General features: G+C 40.5%; 4 protein-coding genes across 5 annotated transcripts; 3 read left to right on the plus strand and 1 right to left on the minus strand.

The window, feature by feature from the left end:
• Positions 1 to 236: 236 nt before the first annotated feature.
• On the plus strand, positions 237 to 7395 carry LOC131531120 (cyclin-L1-like). 2 transcript variants are annotated; one of them, XM_058761673.1, is made up of 10 exons: positions 237 to 740; positions 1653 to 1727; positions 1911 to 2020; positions 2093 to 2213; positions 3658 to 3722; positions 3811 to 3910; positions 3990 to 4233; positions 5107 to 5197; positions 6399 to 6467; positions 6543 to 7395. In XM_058761673.1, the coding sequence occupies exons 1-10, from the start codon at positions 516 to 518 to the stop codon at positions 6652 to 6654; spliced, it is 1212 nt and encodes a 403-aa protein (XP_058617656.1). In that variant the 5' UTR covers positions 237 to 515; the 3' UTR covers positions 6655 to 7395. The 2 variants fall into 2 exon arrangements, with proteins under 2 accessions (XP_058617656.1, XP_058617657.1); XM_058761674.1 differs by having other exon boundaries at positions 598 to 1053.
• A 137-nt stretch (positions 7396 to 7532) lies between these two features.
• Positions 7533 to 13203, plus strand: LOC131531121 (olfactory receptor class A-like protein 4). The gene is made up of 4 exons (XM_058761675.1): positions 7533 to 8033; positions 10253 to 10516; positions 11551 to 11805; positions 12851 to 13203. The coding sequence occupies exons 1-4, from the start codon at positions 7734 to 7736 to the stop codon at positions 13076 to 13078; spliced, it is 1047 nt and encodes a 348-aa protein (XP_058617658.1). The 5' UTR covers positions 7533 to 7733; the 3' UTR covers positions 13079 to 13203.
• Positions 13204 to 14124: 921 nt separating this feature from the next.
• LOC131530682 (olfactory receptor class A-like protein 4) lies at positions 14125 to 19527 on the plus strand. Its single transcript, XM_058761093.1, has 6 exons — positions 14125 to 14223; positions 16131 to 16219; positions 16623 to 17052; positions 17579 to 17842; positions 17911 to 18165; positions 19129 to 19527. Exons 3-6 carry the CDS (start codon positions 16795 to 16797, stop codon positions 19357 to 19359), a joined length of 1008 nt encoding a protein of 335 aa, XP_058617076.1. The 5' UTR covers positions 14125 to 14223; positions 16131 to 16219; positions 16623 to 16794; the 3' UTR covers positions 19360 to 19527.
• A 1383-nt stretch (positions 19528 to 20910) lies between these two features.
• On the minus strand, positions 20911 to 23143 carry LOC131530118 (olfactory receptor class A-like protein 4). The gene is made up of 2 exons (XM_058760238.1): positions 23057 to 23143; positions 20911 to 21867 (listed from the first exon to the last, which is right to left on the minus strand). The coding sequence occupies exons 1-2, from the start codon at positions 23141 to 23143 to the stop codon at positions 20911 to 20913; spliced, it is 1044 nt and encodes a 347-aa protein (XP_058616221.1).
• Positions 23144 to 23274: the final 131 nt, after the last annotated feature.

A 23274-nucleotide genomic window follows, 5' to 3' on the forward strand; every position in this document is an offset into this window, starting at 1 on the left:
TATTATGTTGGAAACGTCTTTATTCCACCTAATAATTTCCCAGAATGTTTGTTTATTTTATTTGTGTTTATTTATTTCGGGGAACATTCTGTGTTTGCTCAACTGCGACTGTAGTAACATCTCAATTAAACTGTGGTGTTTTGGAAACTATTAATGCTTGTTTTGTGAGACTAACAGGATTTATTAAAACGCTGGTTCTGGTCGTGTGTTGCTCCCTCGGTGCTGCAGGTGGCGCTGTGCCGTGCTGAACCGGACCGTGTTGCCAAGTCCGCGGTTTTCCCGCGAAACTAGGCAGAGCCGCCGCGGGTGGAAGCAACCCCAATAACGTGATATTTAGCCTCTGGAATATAAATTCTACCCCGTCAAAAAACTGTGTATTTTAGCCTCCGGAACGCATTTACCGGGGGACCCCCTCGAAACGCGATTGCTAGGTTTGGGCGAGTTTTGAGTAGAAATTAGGCGGGTTTTGTTGTGAAAACCTGGCAACCCTGAGCCGGACTCCCTCACAGGGGAAGATGGCGGCGGTCGCCGGGGCGCTTCTGCCCGGTGACGGGATCGTGATCGCGGGAAAACTCTACTCGGGTGTCGCGCTCACGCTGGACACCTGCCTGCTGCCGCACGAGAGCGCGCACTGCAGCCCCTCGCGAGCGCACGGACTGTCGGCGCGCACGGAGGAGCAGCTTCGGAACCGGATGTGCGAGATGATCCAGAGCGCGGGAATTCTGCTCCGCTTACCTCAGGTCCGCGCGCGTGGTCGACTGGGCGCTCTTTTCTGTTGCCTGGCAACGACTCCTCACCTCGACTTTTCAAAGAGAAAGCACGCTTGTAACTAGTTTAAGCTGTGAACTGGGTCTCAAACTGGTCTGGTCTGGTTTGAGATGGTTTTGGGTTCTTATCAGCTGCTTGTAAAGAAAGTCCAGTCGGTCAACCACCCTTGAGACCAGTAAAGTGCTTTTCAGCGTAGAAGAAACACTTCAGACCATAGCAACGCTAGAGTGCCATGAGTGGCTGTTGCTAAGAGCTCAAAACTACTAGACAACTGGTTTTTCACTGGTATGAGGTTTAAATAAGCCTGGCTCTGTCACTTATTTCTATACTAACTTAAGGTTTCACATGCTAGTAGCTAGTAGCATTAACACACTAGGTTTCCCAAATCGCGTACTTATACACTGTTCTATGATGTGTTGTAGTATAAATAGTGCGAGTAGTGCGTTCACACTGAAAACTCCAAAAAGAAAAAGTGCACTTTAAATACCCGGATGATGCACTTAAATAACCGAAAAACGAAAGCTGCGTCCCAAACGACACACTACGCTATGCACTTATACACTATGCACTCAACCATAGTGTATGAATTATATAAGGTTATTTCATCATTCATAAAAGGATTCCGATAGTCCCGCCCCCTTCGCTACGCAATTAAAGCTGCGACAGTTGAGTGCATCAAGTATCCAACATTCCACGTTTGTTCAGTTAAGTGCATCATCCGGGTATGATGCACTTTTTCTTCTTGGAATTTTCAGCGTGAACACACCACTCACACTACTACAACACATCACAGGATAGTGTAGAAGTGCATAGTGTATAGTACGTCATTTGGGACCCAGTTATAGTTGGTTGCATGTTTTAAGTGTTAATAATTGTTTTATCAGGTTGCCATGGCAACAGCCCAGATCCTGTTCCATCGGTTCTTCTACTGCAAATCGTTCGTGAGACACTGCGCGGAGGTGAGACGCTAATAGTCCACTTTAGACCTTCTGCTAGCGCAAGTAACTTTGCAAGTACGTGTCAAGTTTTGCAAAGCTACTTACAGTCAGCAGAATGTCTAAAATGGACTATTGAAATGTAACGTCTCTGAACTAGCCGTCTGGCTCTCACGTATGACCTCATGACCTTTGACCCTGTCGCAGACGGTGGCCATGGCGTGTCTTCAGCTGGCGTCTAAGATCGAAGAGGAGCCGCGGCGCGCGAGGGACGTGCTGAACGTCTTCCAGCATCTCAAAGACGCGGCGGGAGACAGGTAACGCGCCGCTCAGCGTACCGCGTGTGCGCTGGTCTGCCGTGTGTTCTGACGCTGCGGTGTCTCCGTCAGGCGCAGTAGCCCCATGCTGCTGGACGAAGGCTACGTCAGCCGCAAGAGCAACGTGATCAAAGCAGAGCGGCGCGTGCTGAAGGAGCTCGGCTTCTGCGTCCACGTCAAGCACCCGCACAAGGTCAGGCGGCTGCGCTTTCACATGCATGTGCTGCATTGTAGGCCAGAAACATACTTCTTGCAGAAGTACGCTAAATCTTAGCTGATGCATAAGCTTGCATGCCGCAGTTAGACTGATGCATTTTCACATGCATGTCCTGCATTTTAGGCCGGAAACATACAGCTTATGCAAGTACGCTAAATCTTAGCTGATGCATTGCAAGCTTGCATGCTGCAGTTAGACTGATGCATTTTCACACGCATATCCTGCATTTTAGAAAAGTATTGTACCTTTAAGGCAAGTATGCAAATTCTGGGGTAATGCATTTTTGGTTTACATATCCTGCATTTTAGGCCAGAATCATACTTTTCACAGAAGTATACAATTTCTTTGCTGGTGCATCACAAGCTTGCGTGCCACAGTTAGACTGGTGCATTTTTTTTGTACATGCATTGGCTGCATTTTAGGTGAAAAACATGTTGTTTGTGCAAGTTTACAAATTCTTTGCTAATGCATCACATGCTTGCACATGCATTAGACAGATGCATTTTCACAAGCATATCCTACATTTTAGGCCAGAATCATACTCTTTTTTTTAAAAAAGTATGCAAATTCCTTGCTAATGCATTGCAAGCTTGTGTGCAAAGGTTAGACAGGTGCATTTTCACATGCATATCCTATTTTAAGCCAGAAATGTAATTTTTTTCTACAAGTACGCAAATTCTTAATTGACAATTTATTTACATACAAACTGCATTTTACACCAAAAATGTATTTTTTTAATGCAAGTATTTCAATTCTTTGCTAATGCATCCACAAGCGTGCATGCCACACATTTTTTACATGCATATCCTGCATTTTAGGCTAGAAATGTACTTTTTATGCAAGGATGCAAATTCTTAGGTAATGCATCGGGGGTTTACATGCCACAGAAATGTTCACATGCATATCCTACAGTTTATTTATTTACGCATTTTATTTACACACAACCGCATTTTACCCCAGAAATGTACTTTTCACGCAAGTATGCCAACTCTTTGCTAATGCATTGCAAGCTTGCATTCCTGTCTCGTAAAGTGTAAAGTGTATAGTTAGTTAAGTCCAAAGTACAATTCTCCTTTCCTCATTGTTTTTTTGCAAAGTTTACCTGGGCCTACAATGTACATTGTTGCTTTACTGTGACCTCGAGACTCAAAGGGCTGATAGATTTCTTCAAATGTACGGTCATATGCATTATTGTTTCGATGAATGTTTTGCTAACTTCAACATGCTCAGCAAGATTCTTTTTAAATTGTTGCTCCTCTATTACATCCACTGTCGCAGTCGCTGACTTGTGTTGCTGTATAAACTGTAGCTTGTGTAAGCAGAAGCGTTAGCGTCCGTGCACTGGTGTATTGTGTGTTTCTGGCCTTACCCATCAAACCTCGTCAGGTGAGCATGTTCTCAGAGCGTGTTACCTGTGCAGGTGATCATGATGTATCTCCAGGTTCTGGAGTGTGAGAAGAACTCCAGATTGCTTCAGATGGCCTGGTGAGATCCCCAACACAATTAGTCTTGAACATGGTGCTGAAAACAACTCAGTTGCGTTAATTATAACCATCTGTCTGTGTGTCTGAAGGAACTACATGAACGACAGTTTGAGGACGGATGTGTTTTTGAGGTTCAGGGCTGAAACAGTAGCGTGTGCATGTATCTTTCTTTCTGCACGAGTTTTACAGGTGAACACACACACACACACACATTACCAGTGCATTTTATTCATGAACTCTGACCTTCGCACTGTTTCTCTGTCGTCAGATCCCTCTGCCTGACCAGCCGCCCTGGTTCTTGTTGTTTGGGGCATCAGAACAGGACCTGATAGAGATCACTTCTTGTATTCTGAGGCTGTACACGATGCGGTGTGAGTCGCTGGCCACTCTGCAGCAGCAGGTGGAGGAAATGCGTTCAATATTGGACGCTCAATATAACGCGAGCAAACCAGCAGGACTATCGTCTGCGACTGAAACCCCGACAGCCGGGTTCTCTCCTGCGTCTAAAGCTGGTGGGTTGATATATAACAGCCGGGTTTCCATCAAAAATTGCGAATTTAACTTGTGAGCCAAATTGGAATATTGCATAAAACTTTTGTGAATAAGCACCGTTTCCATCCATCGAGTCAAAGAGAGCAAAATCATCACCTCCTGACAAACTGGAACTAAGAAAACTAGGAGAAGCCACTGGATATAATAATTTTCATATATGATGAATTACTTGCGCCTCAGAGAGAGCAGACGAAACACAATAAATGCGGTCATTGCTTGGGAACGATTATACAGAAATACTTTGACGACAGACTTTGCACAGGCATTTCAGAACGACTATAACAACATTTCAGATGCTGTGCAACAAGATCGGTTCACTGGTTAGTCAAGTTATCCCATCACGCAAAGTCACATGACTTTTTTCAAGGAATTTATTCGCAAAATGCAATTCCATCTCCCATTATTCGCATTAACACTTTTCGCACAAGACAAAAACCACCTCAAGCGAGTGTAAAAACTTTTTTGCAAATTAAGGGATTTTTGTTTTCCCGAAATTCACTCGTTTATGGTGCAACACTATAAAATGCGCATAAAGACGGATGGAAACAAAGCTAATGGCGCCAGCTAGGCTTGCAATCCAAAATGCGTTTCTCTACACAGCGCTTTATGCGATACAGATTGTTTCAATGCTGCTTCACTATAATAAACAAACATTTGCATTGTCAATGTTGCAAAATACATCGTTTCTGAAACAAATTCAGCGACGATTCAGTTCAAGACGATAGTAACGTTATTCAACTCAATTCACTTCAGTTTTGTTTCCGTTCCTTACTATCAGTCGACTATCTTTTTAAATAGCCTTTTTATACATTCATTCTCTCCTTCTCTCTTAGCGTCTCCTGTAGAAAACCAGAAGAATCACGAATCCCCGCTGTCACGTCTCGCCCTCAAAAACGCCTGTCGAAAGATCGCAAGCAGAGACGGGTGAGTTAGACGTCAGGAGTTTTGGTGTTCAGATGTCTGAAAATGACATAAATGTGAGCCTGGAGCACAAACACAGCTATATTTGTAGCAATAGCCAACAATACATTGTATGGGTCAAAATTATACATTTCTTTTATTAAGTAAAGATCATGTTCCATGAAGATATTTTGTACATTTCCATTTCCTATAAATATATCAAAACTTCATTTTTGATTAGTAATATGCATTGCTAACTGTGCGTTCACACCAGACGCGACTTGCGCGAATAAATCGCGCTATTCGCGCGTAGTTGGACGCTTGAACATTTTGAGTTTACTCGCTTCATTCGCGCGTGAAATTCACAACAGACACGAATTCGCGTCAAGGAGGGGCTTCTGCCAGGCGACTCCAGTCTCATTACACTGGTCCAATCACAAATAACTATTTTTTACTATACTGTTGTGAGTGTATTTGCAATAGGATATAATTAGAATGAATGTACAAATGTTTGCCATAAGTAGCCTATTCTAGTCTTAACATAGAAATAATATTTTTATGTAACAAATAGACTATAAATTATGATTTACTATGTTGTGCACAAAGTAACACACCAAGCAAGATCCTTTTTATTCCTGTTTCTATAAAAGTACGAAGATGTATCGTACAGCTCCGGGTATCCACATACAGCGACGATGATTTTGTCCTCCATTGTTGTTTCGGATTTCTGCCTCCCTCGCTACGTCGTAATCACGTCACTACTAGAGCAAGTTCCTGATTGGTTAACGCGGTGTGAATTTTCGCCAAAGTTCAGATTTTTCAACGCGTTAAGTGCGTCAAACGCCCAAAACGCTCAATTCGCGCCGCAAGATGTCTATTCGCGTCTTTGCGTTGACTTAACATGTAAATTACTCACGTTTAACGCTTCATTCGCATCTGGTGTGAACGCACCTTAAGAACTTCATTTGAACAACTTTAAAGGAGATTTTCTCAATATTTAGATTTTTTTGCACCCTCAGATTCCAGATTTTCAAATAGTTGTATCTCAGCCAAATATTGTCCAACAAACCATACATCAATGGAAAGATTATTTATTCAGCTTATTTATTTCACAAAAATGACTGGTTTTGTGCTCCAAGGTCACATTTATGTCTGCATACAGTCTCACTTGTTATTGTGAAGAACGTCATGCAGTGCGCTCGTGTTTCACACGTTTCTCTCTCAGGAGGAAGCGTCTGAGTCGCAGCGATGAAAGGCGAAACGCTCGCTGCATCCCGTCGCCCCCCAGACGCAGGTAACCCCTCACCTGTCTCGCGCTCACCCGAGTCATTCCTCGCGGAGTCCTGTGTTTCACCTGTCTGTGTTTCAGGCGCAGTCGCAGCGTTTCTTCTCCGTCTCCTGGACGCACAAAGTCCCACAGACACCGGCAGAGGGAGCGGGAACGAGCGCGGAGAAAGCCATATTCGTCTCGCAGGAGATGATGTCATCGGGTCGGGGCAGCGGACCAAAACTGACCAATCAGACGGCGTCTGTGAAACCTCTTAAACTGCCTTGAAAAATGTGTTTTGTATTGTGTATTAGAGCTGCACGATGATCTCGTGATCTCGAATCGCCCGTGTCTATTAAACCTTTGACAGAGTCTTACCGGAACATTCAAATCTGCGTTTGCGTTTCTTCTGACACAGAGAGCAAACATTTAACGTTACCGTGTTTCGATAAGAAACAGTCTTTTCAACTACACGCAGTATTATTTCAGTCTTACCGTCATTCATATTATCACAGAAATACTGGGATTGAAGTTTATAGTTCAGATATAAACACTGATGCCTATGGTAGCGATCGAAATAGAGCAAATCCCCTTTTGAAAGTAACTGCTGCGTTAAATAACGTTTGTGTAATTTTGACGCATACAATGTATTGTTGGCTATTGCTACAAATATAGCTGTGCTGCTTATGACTGCTTTTGTGCTGCAGGGTCATGTATATTAAAATGTTTAATAATTCGTTCAAATTAATTAACCACTTTTAAATACACTGCAGCAATTAATATTTTGTCACACATTATTTCGTTTAGCTCAGAAGCGTGGGAGAATCGCGATCTCTATTTGAGACAAAAAAGTCGTGATTCTAAATTCATCCGGAATCGTGCAGCTCTATTGTGCATTTATATGAGAAATCTTGAGTCTCCTGAGAAGAGTTTAAATAAAATTGGAGCATTTTAATACCTACGTCTGCATGACTCTATTCTTGACTATTGCATTCTAGCATCTAAGAAGTTTGGTTGGACCCTTGATATTAAGCCCTGTGGGATCATGGTGGGCTCACTAATGAATTAGGCTGCTAACTAGTGAGGGTTTAATTAGCCTGTTGGGAGCGTTCCATCCCTGGAGAATCCTAATGCATGTGTATCTCTGGTGGAATCTCAACGGCTCCTCATGGTATCTTCTCCTCCAGCAGCAGGACCGGGATGGAGCTGATGTGGTGTTGGGTTGATATATATGTGGTAACGATGGTGATGAGGGTTTGAGGTCACTGACACGTCACTGAGAGAAGCTCATAAATGCTGAGAAGTGCACTCGATTGTCCAGTGATCAGGAGACTCATGGCCGCTCAAGGAAAGCCCATAAGCGCCTCTCAGCGCATGGCGTCGTCTCCGCTCTACATCGCCATATACCTCATTCTGGTTCTGCTGGGGAACATAGGAAACACCACGGTCATCGCGGTGGTCGGGGAAAGCCTTCTGCGTGAGACTGGCTCTGTCCGAAGCTCTGACGTGATTCTGGTCAACATGGCTATCTCCAACCTGATGGTGTCGCTGGCCAGAAACTCTCTTCTGGTGATCTCCGACATGGGATTGGAGGTACGGAGGAATGACTGTGGTGTGATGGATGTTTGGACCCGACCGAAAGTTGACGTGATGTTTTTTCCAATGATCAAGACAAAAATGCTGAAACAACATGTTATGTTAAAAGGGTGTAAAACGGTTAACAAAATACATATAAATCAATGTTAAAATTTAACTCTCCCATTTTGAAAATCAGAGGTTGAACCATGGAGCAATATTGGCGTTGATTCGATTTCCAAGTTCAAAATAAAATTCAGCCTTGATCCATGACGTTGAATCATGGATCAACATCGCAGGTTTTCCAGAAAGAAAAAGCATACATTACAAACCGGGGCGTGAAAATTTATTGAATTTGAAGATTAGGGTAAATTTAACTTATTTTGTCTTCTGGGAAACATGTAACTATCTTCTGTAGCCTCTGAGGGGCAGTACTAAATGAAAAAAATATGATATTTAGGCAAAATAAGAAAAATGTACACATCTCCATTCTGTTCAAAAGTTTTCACCCCCGGCTGTTAATGCATGGTTTTTCCTTCTGGAGCATCAGTGAGCATTTGAACCTTCTGTAATAGTTGCGTATGAGTCCCTCAGTTGTCCTCAGTGTGAAAAGATGGATCTCAAAATCATACAGTTGTTGTTGGAAAGGGTTCAAATGCACAAAAATAAATTTGTGGGAGCTGAAGCATTTTTTTCTGAAGAACAGCAGACAGTTTAACTGTTCAGGACCAACAAAGTACTCATGAACAACTATCACTAAACAAAAAAACACAGCTTTGGATCATTCAGGGAACAACACAGTATTGAGAATCAAGGGGATGTAAACTTTTGAACGGGGTCATTTTTTTATAAATTCAATTATTTTCTCCTGTGGACTATATGTAAACATCTTAAATGTGAAATATCTTATTCAAGTCAGTACTAAATAAACAATAACATGCATTTTATTTTGGTAAAATAATTAACATTTTGCAGATTCTGAAAGGGGGATGTAAACTTTTGACCTCAACTGTAAGTATTAGCAATGTAATATGCGTTTATTTATAGGCTAAATAGTTGTAAAAGTTTAACAAAAATGTGTAAGTGAACATTGAAATCTAATTCTCCAGTGCTGAAAAGGCATTGAAACAAGGCGCAGTGTTACTTCCGTTTCCAAATTCAAAAGTCAACCTTGATCAATGAATAAACGGTGAGTTCCTGAATGGGAATGGAAGTATTATCGACATAATATGTGCTTGCTTATATAATACATATTAAAACAAGAGGTTGAGCATTAAAATACTGGTATCAAAGTAACATTCAGTACATCCCATCAAATGTATTGCCGTTGCCTCAAAAACCACCCAAAATCCAGTCCTAATGTAAGATCTGTAGAAGATCTGATGGAGATTATACCTGAGTTTGGCAGCTGAACCATATAATATCTTGAACTGGAAACTGGTAGACGCTTAGGCTGGTGTAATAGTGAAAGTTGCAGCAGGACCGATGGCGCTTGGAGACTCCTATGTTCAAAAAATCACAGTAGTCCAGTCGCGTTAAAGGCAGCAGTGAATAAATCAGCATGTCCAGGATCTGCGGTCAACATGATGTCAAAGCAGACTCTAAGCTACAGTGGGTTGTAGACCCTGACTGAAACTTATCCACAATGTCGTTATCAGAAAACATTCCCTGCTGAAAAAAAAAACAATAGACACAATCACAGAATTTGTAATGGTTCTACTGGTTATAATGGGACTTGCAATAAATCCTGATGGAATATGTCCCAAAACACACTACAGAAAACCATTTTTAATGGTTTTAATGGTTAAAAGTTGATGGTTTGTAATGGTATTTGTAGTGGAAACCGTTATGTGATGGTTCTATTGTTTTTTCAACAGGGATTAGAAGAGCTGAGACTGGACAAAATAAGTTTTGATTTGACCAGAAATGCTATTTATACACCGAATGTTAGGTCCTACATGTTGGTTCACTCTGTAAATTTGTAGTCTTGGTTTTACCATTTCATGAGGACTTGTATTTCATTATTCAGCCAGAACTGAAGCTTGGATGGAACAATGGTGTCTAAATGTCAGAATTACAGAGTAGTGAGACTTGACGATGTAGAACAGCGTCTGCAGCCAGTATTCCAAGGAAAATATAAAACTCTAGTTGGATTTTGTTGAGTGACTTTATTCATATGAAGGTGATTGTGCACCTGTTTTTAACCGGAAATCATCAGCGTGGCTCTTTCCTCGCAGGTTTTCCTCAATAGAAACTGGTGTCGCTTTATGATGGGCGTCTGGGTTTGGCTGCGCTCTGCAAACGTTTGGTCGACGTTCTTTCTCAGCGCGTTTCATTTCCAAACACTGCGTCGGGTCGCTCCGCCCGTCACAAACACCCACGGCCATCCCGGACCCCCCAGATCCCTCATCTTTGGGTTGTGCCTCATTTGGAGCCTCAATCTGATCTACTCCTTCCCAGCGTTCATCTTCTCCAAGAACGGAGACGAGAACTCCACCGAGGTCAGTCCGACTCTTTCTTGATCTATTAGAGTCCATAGACCAGGGGTGTCCATTCCTGTCTGATTGCCTGTAGAGGGAAATCTACTCACCCTCCGATAAAAGTTAGTTCACATATTTACACATGCTGGAGGGGACTTGCCTGTTTAAAAAGCATTAGCTTATAAGGTTTACATTGAAATTTTATAAATTAAATGCTTAGATTTTTGGTAATCCGTCTCTAAATGTTTGTATCTCAGGAGATACGTCGCCCTTTTAGGGATACAAATCAAGATATTAAAAACATATATACATATAGACTCCATATATATACATATAGACAAGCTTCCATATTTGATGACTGTTTTGTAACAGAAGTGATATTGTGACAGAAAATGAATGATTTGTGACAGAAAACTGCATCAGATAAATTCAATAGCGGATAGTGGATGTAATCCAGTGGTTATTTTTGGTATAGCGCCCAAACAAAATCTCACAGGAACCACAATTTTTGTGATATCAACTTCAAATTTGGAGCATAACTTGGTTAGACATATAGCTTTGAGTTTATAGCAATTTTAGAGTGCAACATATTTTATAAAACATTTATTTTATATAAAATAAAAATAGTATACTACACTATCTTTACTGTAAACTTTTTTTATGCTTTCTTTTTTGAAATGCTTTCACTTCAGCAATAATCTGCTATGTGTCTTCTTTAAAAGAGACCAACCTTAGGTCTGTACTCCAAAGTGTTGAGGAATTACATCCATGTTGTAACAAGCATTGATCTGTTTTCAGTGAGTTTATACCCCAAAGGAGTGGCGTATCCTGGGCATACAAACATTAAAATCAAATATAAGAGTTGAGTTTTGAAAACAGAAATCATGAAATTGTATTATTTGAGTTCCAATAAGATGGAAAATAGCAATAAATAAATGTTATGATGTCTCTTTATGGTTTTGCCATTTTTAGGGTTAATTAGGGTTGCAGGAGGAGGGTTGGACTTTTATTTAACTTGTGTGTTCCCTTCATTTGACCTCTGACCTCTCGTCTAGTCGCTCATGTTGGTGAGCAGCACCACTCGGCCGCTGCTCGGCTGCATCTGGAACTTCCCGTCGGTCTACAGCGGCCTGGCCTTCGCCACCTCCTCCATGGTCATCCATGAATTGATTCCCATCTTCTTGATGAGTATCACAAACCTGGGCTCCTTGCTGACGCTGTACGCTCACGGACAAACACGAAGAGACGCCAAAAAGAGTCAAGACGCGCCGGTCATCACCCGGATCCCCGCCGAGCGACGGGCCGCTAAAGTGAGCAACTCTTAGTATACAGAACCCAACTCTTAGTATGTAGAACTGGGTAGATTACTTAAGAAGTAATCCGTCAGTCTGTAACTGATTACATGATAACATGTATAACTAAACGGAAACATGAAAACAGCAATGACTTTACACATCTAAAGTCTTCCAGGATTTGAAATGGTCTAATAGATTTAGAAGTGCTTTTCCCCTCAAATTCAGAAGCATGGTTTGCATATTTATTCACACGACATTTGTGAATATAGCTAAATGGTACGACACACAGCAGGATTTTTAGAGAGGAAAAGAATAATTAGGGTGAATGACTTACTACCATTGTGTGAATAATATATAATCATTTAATTCATAAAAAGTAGCTGTAATCTGATTATGAGCATTTTAAAATGTAATATACCCTAGTAGAAGTAGTTCATTTTTGGAATCTGATTACGTAATCCAGATTGCATGTAATCAGATACTGCTAGTATGTATTAAACAGAAGACCTGGAGTGACATTTACATCCTTGAAGATCCCGCAAAATGGTTTAAGAAGCAGTTTTCTGTGCACTTTCCTGTGTTGATGCACTTACCGGACCAAAAATCGGACACGCCCCCAAGTGCATGATGATGTCATCAATGCTTTTAGTCTGTTCTCCCAAAAGACAAATATTTTAAATATCCACTAAAATGGACATTACAGACTCGATCGATTTGGATTTCAGTGGTTCTCTCAAATCTAGTGTCCAAATCCAACTGCTTTATAGGGACCAACAAGACCTAGTAAGCAGTACAGTCCCAGACCCAATTCCTAATTATATGGTGAAGATGTCATTTCCTGCGCTAATGATCTTGGTGGATCCTCTATTACGAGCGTAATCCTCGGGGAAGAGCACATCTGCGTCCGTTGGGAACACATGCTGTGGCTGTGAGCAAGTCGCTTCATGTTTTGGTTCTCCAGCGAGTGCCAGAAGTGTGAATAGATCAGGCTGTTTTTGAATCAGTATCACAGAATAGAAGAATAGTGATGGTAAAACATCTCTTGTGTGTGTTTTCTCAGGTGATTCTGGCTCTGAATGTCCTCTTTATCTCATCTTGGGGCGCCAGCGTCATCTCCGTCAACTACTTCAACTATAACCGCGGATCTTCCAAATCATCCACGGAGTTCCTGCTCATCATCGCTCGCATCGCCAACATCACCTTCATCGCACTGTCGCCCGTCGTCCTCGCCGTGGGCCACAGGAGACTCCGGGCGTTCATGAAGTCAATTCTGTCGCGTATAATCTGACAGACAGCCGCCTCTCTCTTTCTCTCGCTCTATATGGACAGACAAGCTACAGATATCAAAGGCGTATCACATTATATTCTGCATCATAAAAGTGTGTTTCTGTGTGTCACACTATTTATTTTTAATAAAGCTACATGTATGTACTCAAGAGGAAAGACTCAGGGTTGGGTGCCTTTCAAAAAGCAGTTGAGAATCCTGATAGCACACGTACATCACAGAGACGTCTATTTGACGTCTGCATTTACATCTGCAAGACGAATCCCAGATAGCACACGTACGTCTGCAAGATGTCTGTTAAAGATCTCTTGATCTGGAAAGCATCTGCTGTGTACAAACGTCTGTAAGATGTCAGTTTTACATACATTCTAAACCATAAACATCTTAAAGACATCTAATAGACGTCTATTTGACATCTAAAACGAAACGTCCAATAGACGTATTACAGATGAGCAAACACTCTAAAAAATGTCTTTCAGATGTAAGTGCAGATGTCAAATAGACGTCTCCGAGATGTACGTGTGCTCTCAGGGATATTTTTTTAGAGTGTTTGTTCATCTGCGATACATCTATAGGACGTCTCCTATCAGATGTCAAATAGACGTCTATTAGATGTCTCTAAGATGTCTATGATTTAGAATGTATGTAAAACTGTTCACAGCAGATGCTTTCCAGATCTAGAGATCTTTAACAGACATCTTGCAGACGTACGTGTGCTATCTGACAGACCAAATAGGATGCATTAAATTAAAGGAAATAGAATTATTGAACACATATCAAATCATATAACGGTTTATCCGCATCAACCTGAATGAAACCGAAGCATCAGTAATAATAAAAACTGAGGAGTAATTTAATTTGTCCTGAACTGAAGGTTTGTACTCTCTTGTGTTTCTATCAAATTATTACTGCAGTAGAGGCTGAAAAACGTCTGTTGTCTCATATAATATGTTATTATTATTTCATGTCTGCTAGGGCTGTTGGCTTTGGACGAATGCAGACATGCACTGGATCGCTTCTGTTATGATCAGCGAAGGGTTTGCAGTGTGGGCAGCTTCATTGATTATAATGGGAGCGATCCAACTGTGTCACGTCACGGCACTGGTTTCACAGGAGAACGCCAGTGTTTGATGGAAAGATGACACAAGGTAAATGCGTTTCTTTACTCTTACATTGAGTTTTTACTTTGCAAACGTGAATATTAGCAAATGTACATGCACTAAAGTAATGTAAAATCATGTTTGTGCCATAAAATTGTTATCTTGCCACAGATTCCAGCGCCCTGAGCTGTTGCTCCTTTCCTCTTAGAATGTTTTTGTTTTTTTGTTTTTTTCTTACACCGAGCTATCATTTGGGTTAAATGTGTAATCCAGACGGCTGGGTTACCTGTGCAGCCCGATTATTACAGTAGATTAACCCTGCATGTTCTCTGTTCTATATTTAGCCACCAGATTAGGTTGTCGTTGTTGTTGTTTTTTCCAACCCAGCATTTTTAAAAGAGCAGCCTTAAAAATGGTGCCAAACAACATTAAATAGAAAACAAAATGGAAGAACAAAACACGTAAGAAGTTAAATTCTTGTGTTTCTGCATCAGTCAGTCAGATGTGTGTGTTGAGAGTTATATTGACAGCAGTATTGAGTTGTGTTGTGAGGATCTGATGTGTTTCTAGCGCCACCTAGCGACCATTAAACAACATCATCCTCACGCTGAACCACATCGATTTAACTCATAACCCACAACCAGATCTAACTGAGAAGAGGAAGAGAATTTTGAAATGATGAAGAATGCCATTCAGATCACCTGATGAGTTTGAGTGTTTCATATTTCATCTGTTCATTTCACATGTCTGAATGAAATGCTCCTATTTATACATGAAGACATGCAGGGAAAAAGATATATTCTGTTTTAAACCTTACAAAATTTTCAGTCAAAATACTTCTATATACATCTATTTACCGTACATATATTTACAGTTTTATTTTTTCACTCTAGTCAAAATATCATACTATTTGTCGTGTTTACCTCATCACTCGGCTCTCTGAGGTGAAGATTGACAACCGATCAGTTTCTTGCTAATATCAACCAGTATTGCAATATGTTAGAATGCTACGACTGATACAATATCTATGCTTTACGAATATAGAAGAATATTTTTTTACTCAGAAAATATTTGAAACGCTTCCGTCTGTTTGCGTTTCTTAGTGTGCGTGCTGTTTCCCGATCCACCTTCGCGCATTTTCTGTGGAGACCGTTAAACTTTAAATTATTTAAAATAGGAGCGCGCATCAGCCTATTTACACACGTTTACATCGCGATTGCTTTATTTGTATATGAATATGTATTATATGGGTAAATGTGCTTAACACACCATTCACATAGAACCCTAACGTTAGCTTTTGGATCCCGTTTGGCTATTTTTTGGGAACCAAATACTAACGTTAGGGGAACGTTCTTTTTATTTTATTTATTTATTTTTTGTTTATTTGTTTTGTAACCATAAAAAAAAAAAAAACGTTTCCAGAACGTTGCATGGTTAAATAACCTAAAAATAATTTACAGAGAACGTTCTAACGTTAGATTAACATTCTAAAAACAAAAAAACTAACGTTCTGGGAACTAAAAATTGTTAGCTGGGTTGTTCGTCTATGTTTATATAAAATATATGATCAATATATTTCCAAATATCTTCCTTTGCGACAGTTAACCATGGTTTTATTATAGTAAAATTATACCATGTCATTTTTGGTTTTTTTTAGTGGATTGATTACTATTTTTATAACCACAGTTTTACTACAAATTCCACATTTAAACTATGGTTAGTGTAGCAAAACCATGGCCAATTGTGGTTACCATGATTAAACTGGAATAACCATGGATTTTTTGGGGGTTCTTCTTTTTCTGCTTATGTTCTGGGTTGCTGTATTTTTGTTATAAATTGATTTGAATGGTTTGAATTAATATCAATTGTCATAGTCAAAACTTTCAGTCTAATGATAAATGATTGATGCAGTGTTTAATATGAAAATGAATATGTTCAAAATGTCTTTCTTTCAGAGGTCAGTGGTCATCTCCATCACTGTCTGTTTCTCTTGGACGCATAGACACCAACAGTGTGGAAAAACAGATATTAATAAGGTCGTCAGGTTAGTGGAAACTACTCTGCATCTAAATAGTGTATGCATAGTTTAGACAATGTACTCAGTATTCATGACGCTCATTATGCATTGTGCTCAGAATCAGTAGTTTTATGTGTTGAGAGGATTGACCATCTCCAATCGAAAGTACAAAGCACTAAAGACCAGTGCAGACCATCTACATTGTTGTTAAAACCATGACTCCAGGAGTTTTTGTTTTTGGACCCACACTCTGTGGGATTGTGGTGGGCTTACTAATGAATTAGACTGCTAACTAGCTTGAGTTTAATTAACCAGGTGGGGATATTTACTCCCTCGTGTGTGAAGATGCAAGTTCAGCTCATGTATCCCAAAACATTGATATCTCTGGTGGAATCTCACCTGCCATTCACGGCGTCTTCTCCTGTGACAGCAGGACCATTGGTTTGATATTTATCTGGTAACCACGGCCCATAAAAGGGGCTCGCGGTCGGTGGGCGGAGAGGGAGGCGCTGGGATGGAGAAATGACAACATCTCTGAGACGTTCTGAGAGAAGCTCCATTCACGATTGAAGTCTGAAGACATTTGAAGTGTTGGAAGAATCATGGCCCCTGAAAGAAAACCCACGAGCGTCAGTCAGCAGATCTCTTCGTCTCCGTTCTACTTCGCTCTCTACGTTATTCTGGTGCTGCTGGGGAACATAGGAAACACCACGGTCATCGCGGTGGTCGGGGACAGCCTTCTGCGCGAGACGGGCGTCGTCCGAAGCTCTGACGTGATTCTGGTCAACATGGCTTTCTCCAACCTCATGGTGTCTTTGGTTCGAAACACGGTCGTGATGGTGTCCGATCTGGGAGCGGAGGTACGATGGCGTGACCACATGGATGGACGTTTGGTTGGATTAATAATTATTAGTGAATGGGGTGTGGATATCTGGGTTCAATCTCTGTAGCCAATCCACTGAAATGAGTGTGAACCCAACCTGGTGTGATTTTGGACCAGTTTTGTGAAGGTTTTGACAGTAGAAGAACATCATCAACTCTCGTCTTGAGGACCACCACCAAAAATAATGGGTTTGATGAGTTTGACTCGTTCTTCAGAGATGAATTGGGTTATTTGGGTTACAGCTGGGAGTTTGATTCATTGCTAGAGTTATTGATTGTTCAGAACATTCGAAACCAACTAAAATCCAGTTTGACTCTAAATCAAGAGTCGTTTATTGGATAGAGAGACGCTTTACAGTTTAAAACACTTGACAGACTGAAGCATGTTGGGTTTGAAATGCTAAAACTTGCTTGTTTGTGATTGGATTGTGGTATATTTACTCTAAAGACTGCTGTTTTGTGTCCTGAATCTACTTTCAAACATCAACATGTGTTTCTTCGCAGGTTTTCCTCAGTAGAGATATGTGTCACATTATGATGGGCATCTGGGTTTGGCTGCGCTCTGCCAATGTTTGGTCGACGTTCTTTCTCAGCGCGTTTCACTTCCAGACGTTGCGTCGGATCGCTCCGCCCGTCATCACCCTGCACGGCCCCCGCGGGCCCCCTGGGTCCCTCATCCTCGGCTTCGTCCTCGTCTGGAGCCTCAATCTCATCTACGCCATCCCAGCATTCATCTTCTCCAAGAACGGAGATGAGAACTCCACCGAGGTCAGTCCGACTCTTTATCTATATTGCACTCGTGCACGACCTCGTTTGACCTCTGACCTCTCCTGCAGACGCTGATGTTGGTGAGCAGCACCACTCGGCCGCTGATGGGCTGTATTTGGGACTTTCCGTCGGCCTACAGCGGCCTGGCCTTCGCCACCTCCTCCATGGTGATCCACGAATCCCTTCCCATCTGCCTGATGAACATCACCAACCTGGGCTCGCTGCTGACGCTGTACACTCACGGACACTCGCGCAACGTTGCCAACAAGAGTCAGGACGCGCCGGTCATCACCCGGATCCCCGCAGAGCAACGGGCGGCTAAAGTGAGCACGGGGGTTTAATTGGAAATTTCAGCATTTAAAAAAATGCATTGAAAATCTGTATTCTGTTTCGCATTCTGGGTCCGTTTGGACCCGAAGAATCATTATTTTATACTGTAAACTGATATGTTTTTTGCATCAGCAACTTCTCATTAATGAGTTTACATTAAAAAATGTTGAATGTTGAAAAAGTTTCTAAAGTTTTAAAAAATAGAGAAATTCTTCGAGATTTCAAATTATGCATGAACCACGCCAAAAAAACTATGATGCAAAATATACATATATTTTTTTTCAATGTTGATGAGAAATTTTATTTCAGTATATCACTGTATGAATTTATAAGAACATATCATCTGAGAATTACCAGTATGAACCCCATTCGAATGGAAGAAATTTAATTAAACTCCTTTTTTTATGTGATTGCTCAAAAATAGTTCAAATTTATAAAACCTACATATTTATTTCTAACCAAAAACATAAATATGACTCATATAAAAATACACAAATATAAAAGAAGTTTTCAAACAAAATACATTTATTTTACTTGCATAAACTTCCACTTTCAGATGAAAAAGTTATCAGTTTTTCATGCTGCGGTGCATATTCATGTTTATCAACAAAATTGAAAAGTGTGTGAGATATGGGGAAACAGCGAAATATATTTTACAAAAGTTTTTTAAACTAATTTAAGTTTATATGTAATTTCACAAAAAGTATTTTTGACACTAATTGTGCCCCATACATGCCCAGCTCAAAATGACCAGAACATTTTAAATGGTTATATCTCTTAAAAACATAATAGTAAAAAAACACAAATGATGTGTGTTTTGAGGGTCTTAAAGTTTCGTTCACTTAGTAAAAACTAAGCATTTAAAAAAAAAAAATTTTGTGTATCTCTTCTGTGTCAAAACAGACCCGATTGCGTTCTGTGGGTTAAACTAACAGACCTTCTTCGTGTTTTCTCAGGTGATTTTGACTCTAAACGTCCTCTTCATCTCGTCTTGGGGAACGAACGTCATCTCCGTTAACTACTTCAACTATAACCGTGGATCTTCCACGGAGTTCCTGCTCATCATCGCTCGCTTCGCCAACATGAGCTTCATCGCGTTCTCGCCCGTCGTCCTCGCCGTGGGCCACAGGAAGCTGCGGGCGTTCATAAAGTCAGTCCTGTCGCGTGTCATCTCTCTGTTTGGATAGATGTCAGATATCAGAGACACGCTGCGTTATGAAATTGTTTCAGCTGTCGCATCTGAATTCTCAGGTCTGTAAGTGTCAGTCAATCTGAATTCTCTGTGACTGAAGAAAAGTCTTTTGTTTGGACATTTTGGACTTCATCATGTTTGTCTTTGAGTGGTTTGTACTTGTATCGTGTCTGTTCGACTGATTAAACTCCTGAGTGAATGTCTGTGAATTTGTTCAGACCTTTTTCCTCAGCCTACAATTCTCTTTATAGCTGACTGGAGAGTTTCTGCAGATGTGTTTTTGAGACGACGAACAGCAATGCACTGACACTGCGGATCATATAAAACCATCATTTATTTACACACATGAACAAAATAAAACAGCAAAAATTTGAAATAAATGGTTAAAACAACATTTGTTTACTTGGGCCTCACAAGTTCATAGGGTTTTATACATATTATACACATTTTCGAAGAAAATTTAGTTTTTTTTCTTGTTTAAAACAAAAACCTCAGAATTTTGTCAGATTCCTGCTTCAAACAAGATTAATTGCGAAACACTGTGGATTTTGAACAACATCAGATTTATTATTTACTGGAATTTTAAAAACACGAATGCATGAATAATTTTTATCACTTTATATTTGCGGCCAAAAGTTTGTAATAATTTTTGAAGGTTTTGGGTCTCTTCTGCTCACCAAGGTTGCATTTAGTTGATCACAAATACAGTAAAAATAGTAAAATATATGACCATTTAAAATAACTACTTTCTGTGTGAATATGTGTTAAACTGTAATTTATTTCTGTGATGCAGCTGTATTTTCAGCATCATTACTGCAGTCTTCAACGTCACATGATCTTCAGAAATCATTCTAATATGCTGATTTGCTGCTCAACAAACATTTCTGATTATTATCAATGTTGAAAACAGTTGTACTGCTCAATATTTTTGCAAAAACATTTGGGATAAGTGTGATTTAAAAAGAAATTAATACTTTCATTCATCAAGGACATCAAAAGTATGGAAGCCCATTTCTGCCACTGAATAAAAAATAAAAAAGGTAATTGCAAGTTTTTATCTCGCAATTCTGACTTTTTCTCGCAATTGAGTTTTTATCTCATAATTCTGACTTTTTCTCGCAATTGAGTTTTTATCTCACAATTCTGACTTTTTCTCGCAATTATGAGTTAATCTCCCAATTCTGACTTTTTTCTCGCAATTATCAGTTTATTTCTCGCAATTCAAATTTTTTTTTGCAATTGTGAGTTTATATTTATCAGAATTGAAACATAAATTCACAGTTGCGAAAAAAAAAAAGTCATAAATGTGAGATAAAAAATTGCAATTAACTTTTTTATTTTTTATTCAGTGGTAGAAATTAATTTCCATGTTAAATTGATCAAAAGTGACAGTAAAGACATTTATAACATCACAAAAGATTAGTATTTCAAATGCTGTTCTTTTGAACTTTCTATTCATCTGTGAATCCTGAGAAATAAAATGCATCGCAAATTGCAATCAGTCATAAATCTGCGCACATGATTTCAACCTTTCAGCACTTGCATGTCACGTTTTCCCGCTCTGTGCGGTTTTCGCGACTGTCGCGTCTTTCTGCGCTGCGGCGTCGTCCACTCGTGGGCGTTTGCTCCAGTGCGCCCAGCTCTGCATCATTGCGCTAATTCTCCGGCGCAGTTTCCCGTGTCCGAGCGCCACCACCAGCGGACTGAAGCCCACGAAGAGCGATGCCGAGAAATGCGCGACGGTCAGCAGTCCCTCAGTGTGCATCCCGCCGTTGTGGTTGTAGTACGTGACCGCAGCGACCTGCAGCACCCAGCAGCCGACGAACAGCGCGACCAGAGCCATGATCACGTGACCCGCCTTCCTCTCGCTGGACGCGTGCCGGTCCAGCTCCGCCGCGCCGCCCGCCGTAACCGCCGTAACCGCCCGGATGTGTTTGGCCAGCGAGTGCAGCGTCGCAATATTAGTCCCGACCATCAGGATCAGTGGCATGACCTCGTTGAGCGCCAGCGACGTGGAGGCGAAGGCGTAGCCCTGCTGGTCGGTGGGAAACTCCCAAACGCAGCCCAGCAGCGGGCGAGTCGTACAGCTGATCACCATCAGCTCCACCGTTGCGTTTCCGCGCACGTGCGTCGTAAACACCAGCGCCGGCAGCGAGAACAGCAGGTTGACGCCCCAGACGACGCCCAGGATGCCCCAGACGCGCTGGCGCTCGCGCTGCTGGCCCAGCGGACCCATGCTAACGTGCTGCCGCCGCAGGGTGGCGCAGTGGAAGGCGCTGAGGGCCAGAGTCACCCAGCAGCCCACGGAGCGCCACCACACCCACAGCAGCATGAAGACGCGGCACCAGCCCGGCGACAGCGACACCTCCAGACCCAGATCCGACACGAAGATGGGCACCGTCCGGAAGACCGACGTCAGCAGGTTGGCCATGCACAGGTTCACCAGGATGGTGTCGGACGGCGGCAGGTGACGGGAGGCGCTTTCTTTAGCGCACTGGAACACCTGCAGACACACAGAACCCTGAGTCAAGAGAGGAGAACACAGTCGAACACATCCATGCTGCATTTCAGCCCACAATCAGAAAATAAATGATATTTTGTTGCATCCATATGGTTTACTCATGGTATCTCATTAGAACACACTTTTTTTCTTAAAAGAATATGTTTTTAATTTTATGTAAAATAAGTATTTAAAATTTCATGGAATTAATTCAGTTATTTAATTAGTGTTTTAATAGTAAATTGATATTAAATATTTATTTTAGATAAAATAAAAGTCCTTAAATTTAAATTGTTTTACAAAATTATAAATCCATAATGATTCATTCACGATATTAAAAATAAATATTTTAAAATTACATGGAATTAATTCAGTTATTTAATTAGTGTTTTAGTAGTAAATTGATATTAAATATTTATTTTAGATAAAATAAAAGCCATTAAATATTAAATGTTTTACAAAATTATAAATTCATAAATATTAATTCATGATAACTGTTTAATTTAATTTAATATTAAATGTTTATTAAAAATGCTAAATATTTAGACAGATGTGGTTTAATGGTTTTGAGTTCAAATTAAATTATATTCATATTATTAAATTAATAGTTTAAAAATAATTTAATATTAAATATTTGCTTTGATGAAATAAAAAAATTAAATATGAAATGATTTGAGAACAAATTAAATCGATACTGTTTAAATTATAAATAGTCAATGTTATTGTCATATTTAATATTAAAATTTATTTTAAATAAAAATAAAAACAGTTTTTTTTTTTAAACTTTTTTTAAAATTTTGTTTAAATCAGCAAAAAATTAAAGTACAAAAATATTATCATGTTATTTAAATACTTTACAATGTTTTAATCTTTATTTTATCACATTAATGATAACCTAATTATCATGGAAAATATGAAATGTAAAAAAAATAAAAAAAAACCTTAATGGTCCTTAAATAGGCTTCATGTTTTTTAAGATTCTTGAGAGAATACGCTCTTCTGTATAATTTTTCACATCGTTAGTGATGCTAATCAAACTTCAAACAACGGCAAAGTCACGAGTTCGAGTCCCAGAGAAGAAACGATGAAAATGCAAACACTGTAAGTCACACTGGATAAAAGTATCTGCCGAAACAGATAAATGTGCTGAAACATGAATCTTGGTTATTGGTGTTGTATCGTTCTCTCTCACCACGTTGATGACCAGAATGTTTCCTATGATGCCGGAGAACACCAGCAGGCCGAAGAGGATCGCGTCCACCGTCAGGATCTCAGACATGTCTGTCTCTGTCTGTCTCAGAGCCGTCTGTCGGTCTCCGCGTCCGCTCCGTCCATCGCTCGCTCGTAACGCACCGCGTCACCGGCCGTCCTTCACTTCAGCTCAGTATATAAACACGCGCTCAGATGAAC

The sequence above is a fragment of the Onychostoma macrolepis genome, chromosome 22, assembly GCF_012432095.1.
Source record: "Onychostoma macrolepis isolate SWU-2019 chromosome 22, ASM1243209v1, whole genome shotgun sequence".
In the NCBI taxonomy this organism is placed as follows: domain Eukaryota; kingdom Metazoa; phylum Chordata; class Actinopteri; order Cypriniformes; family Cyprinidae; genus Onychostoma; species Onychostoma macrolepis.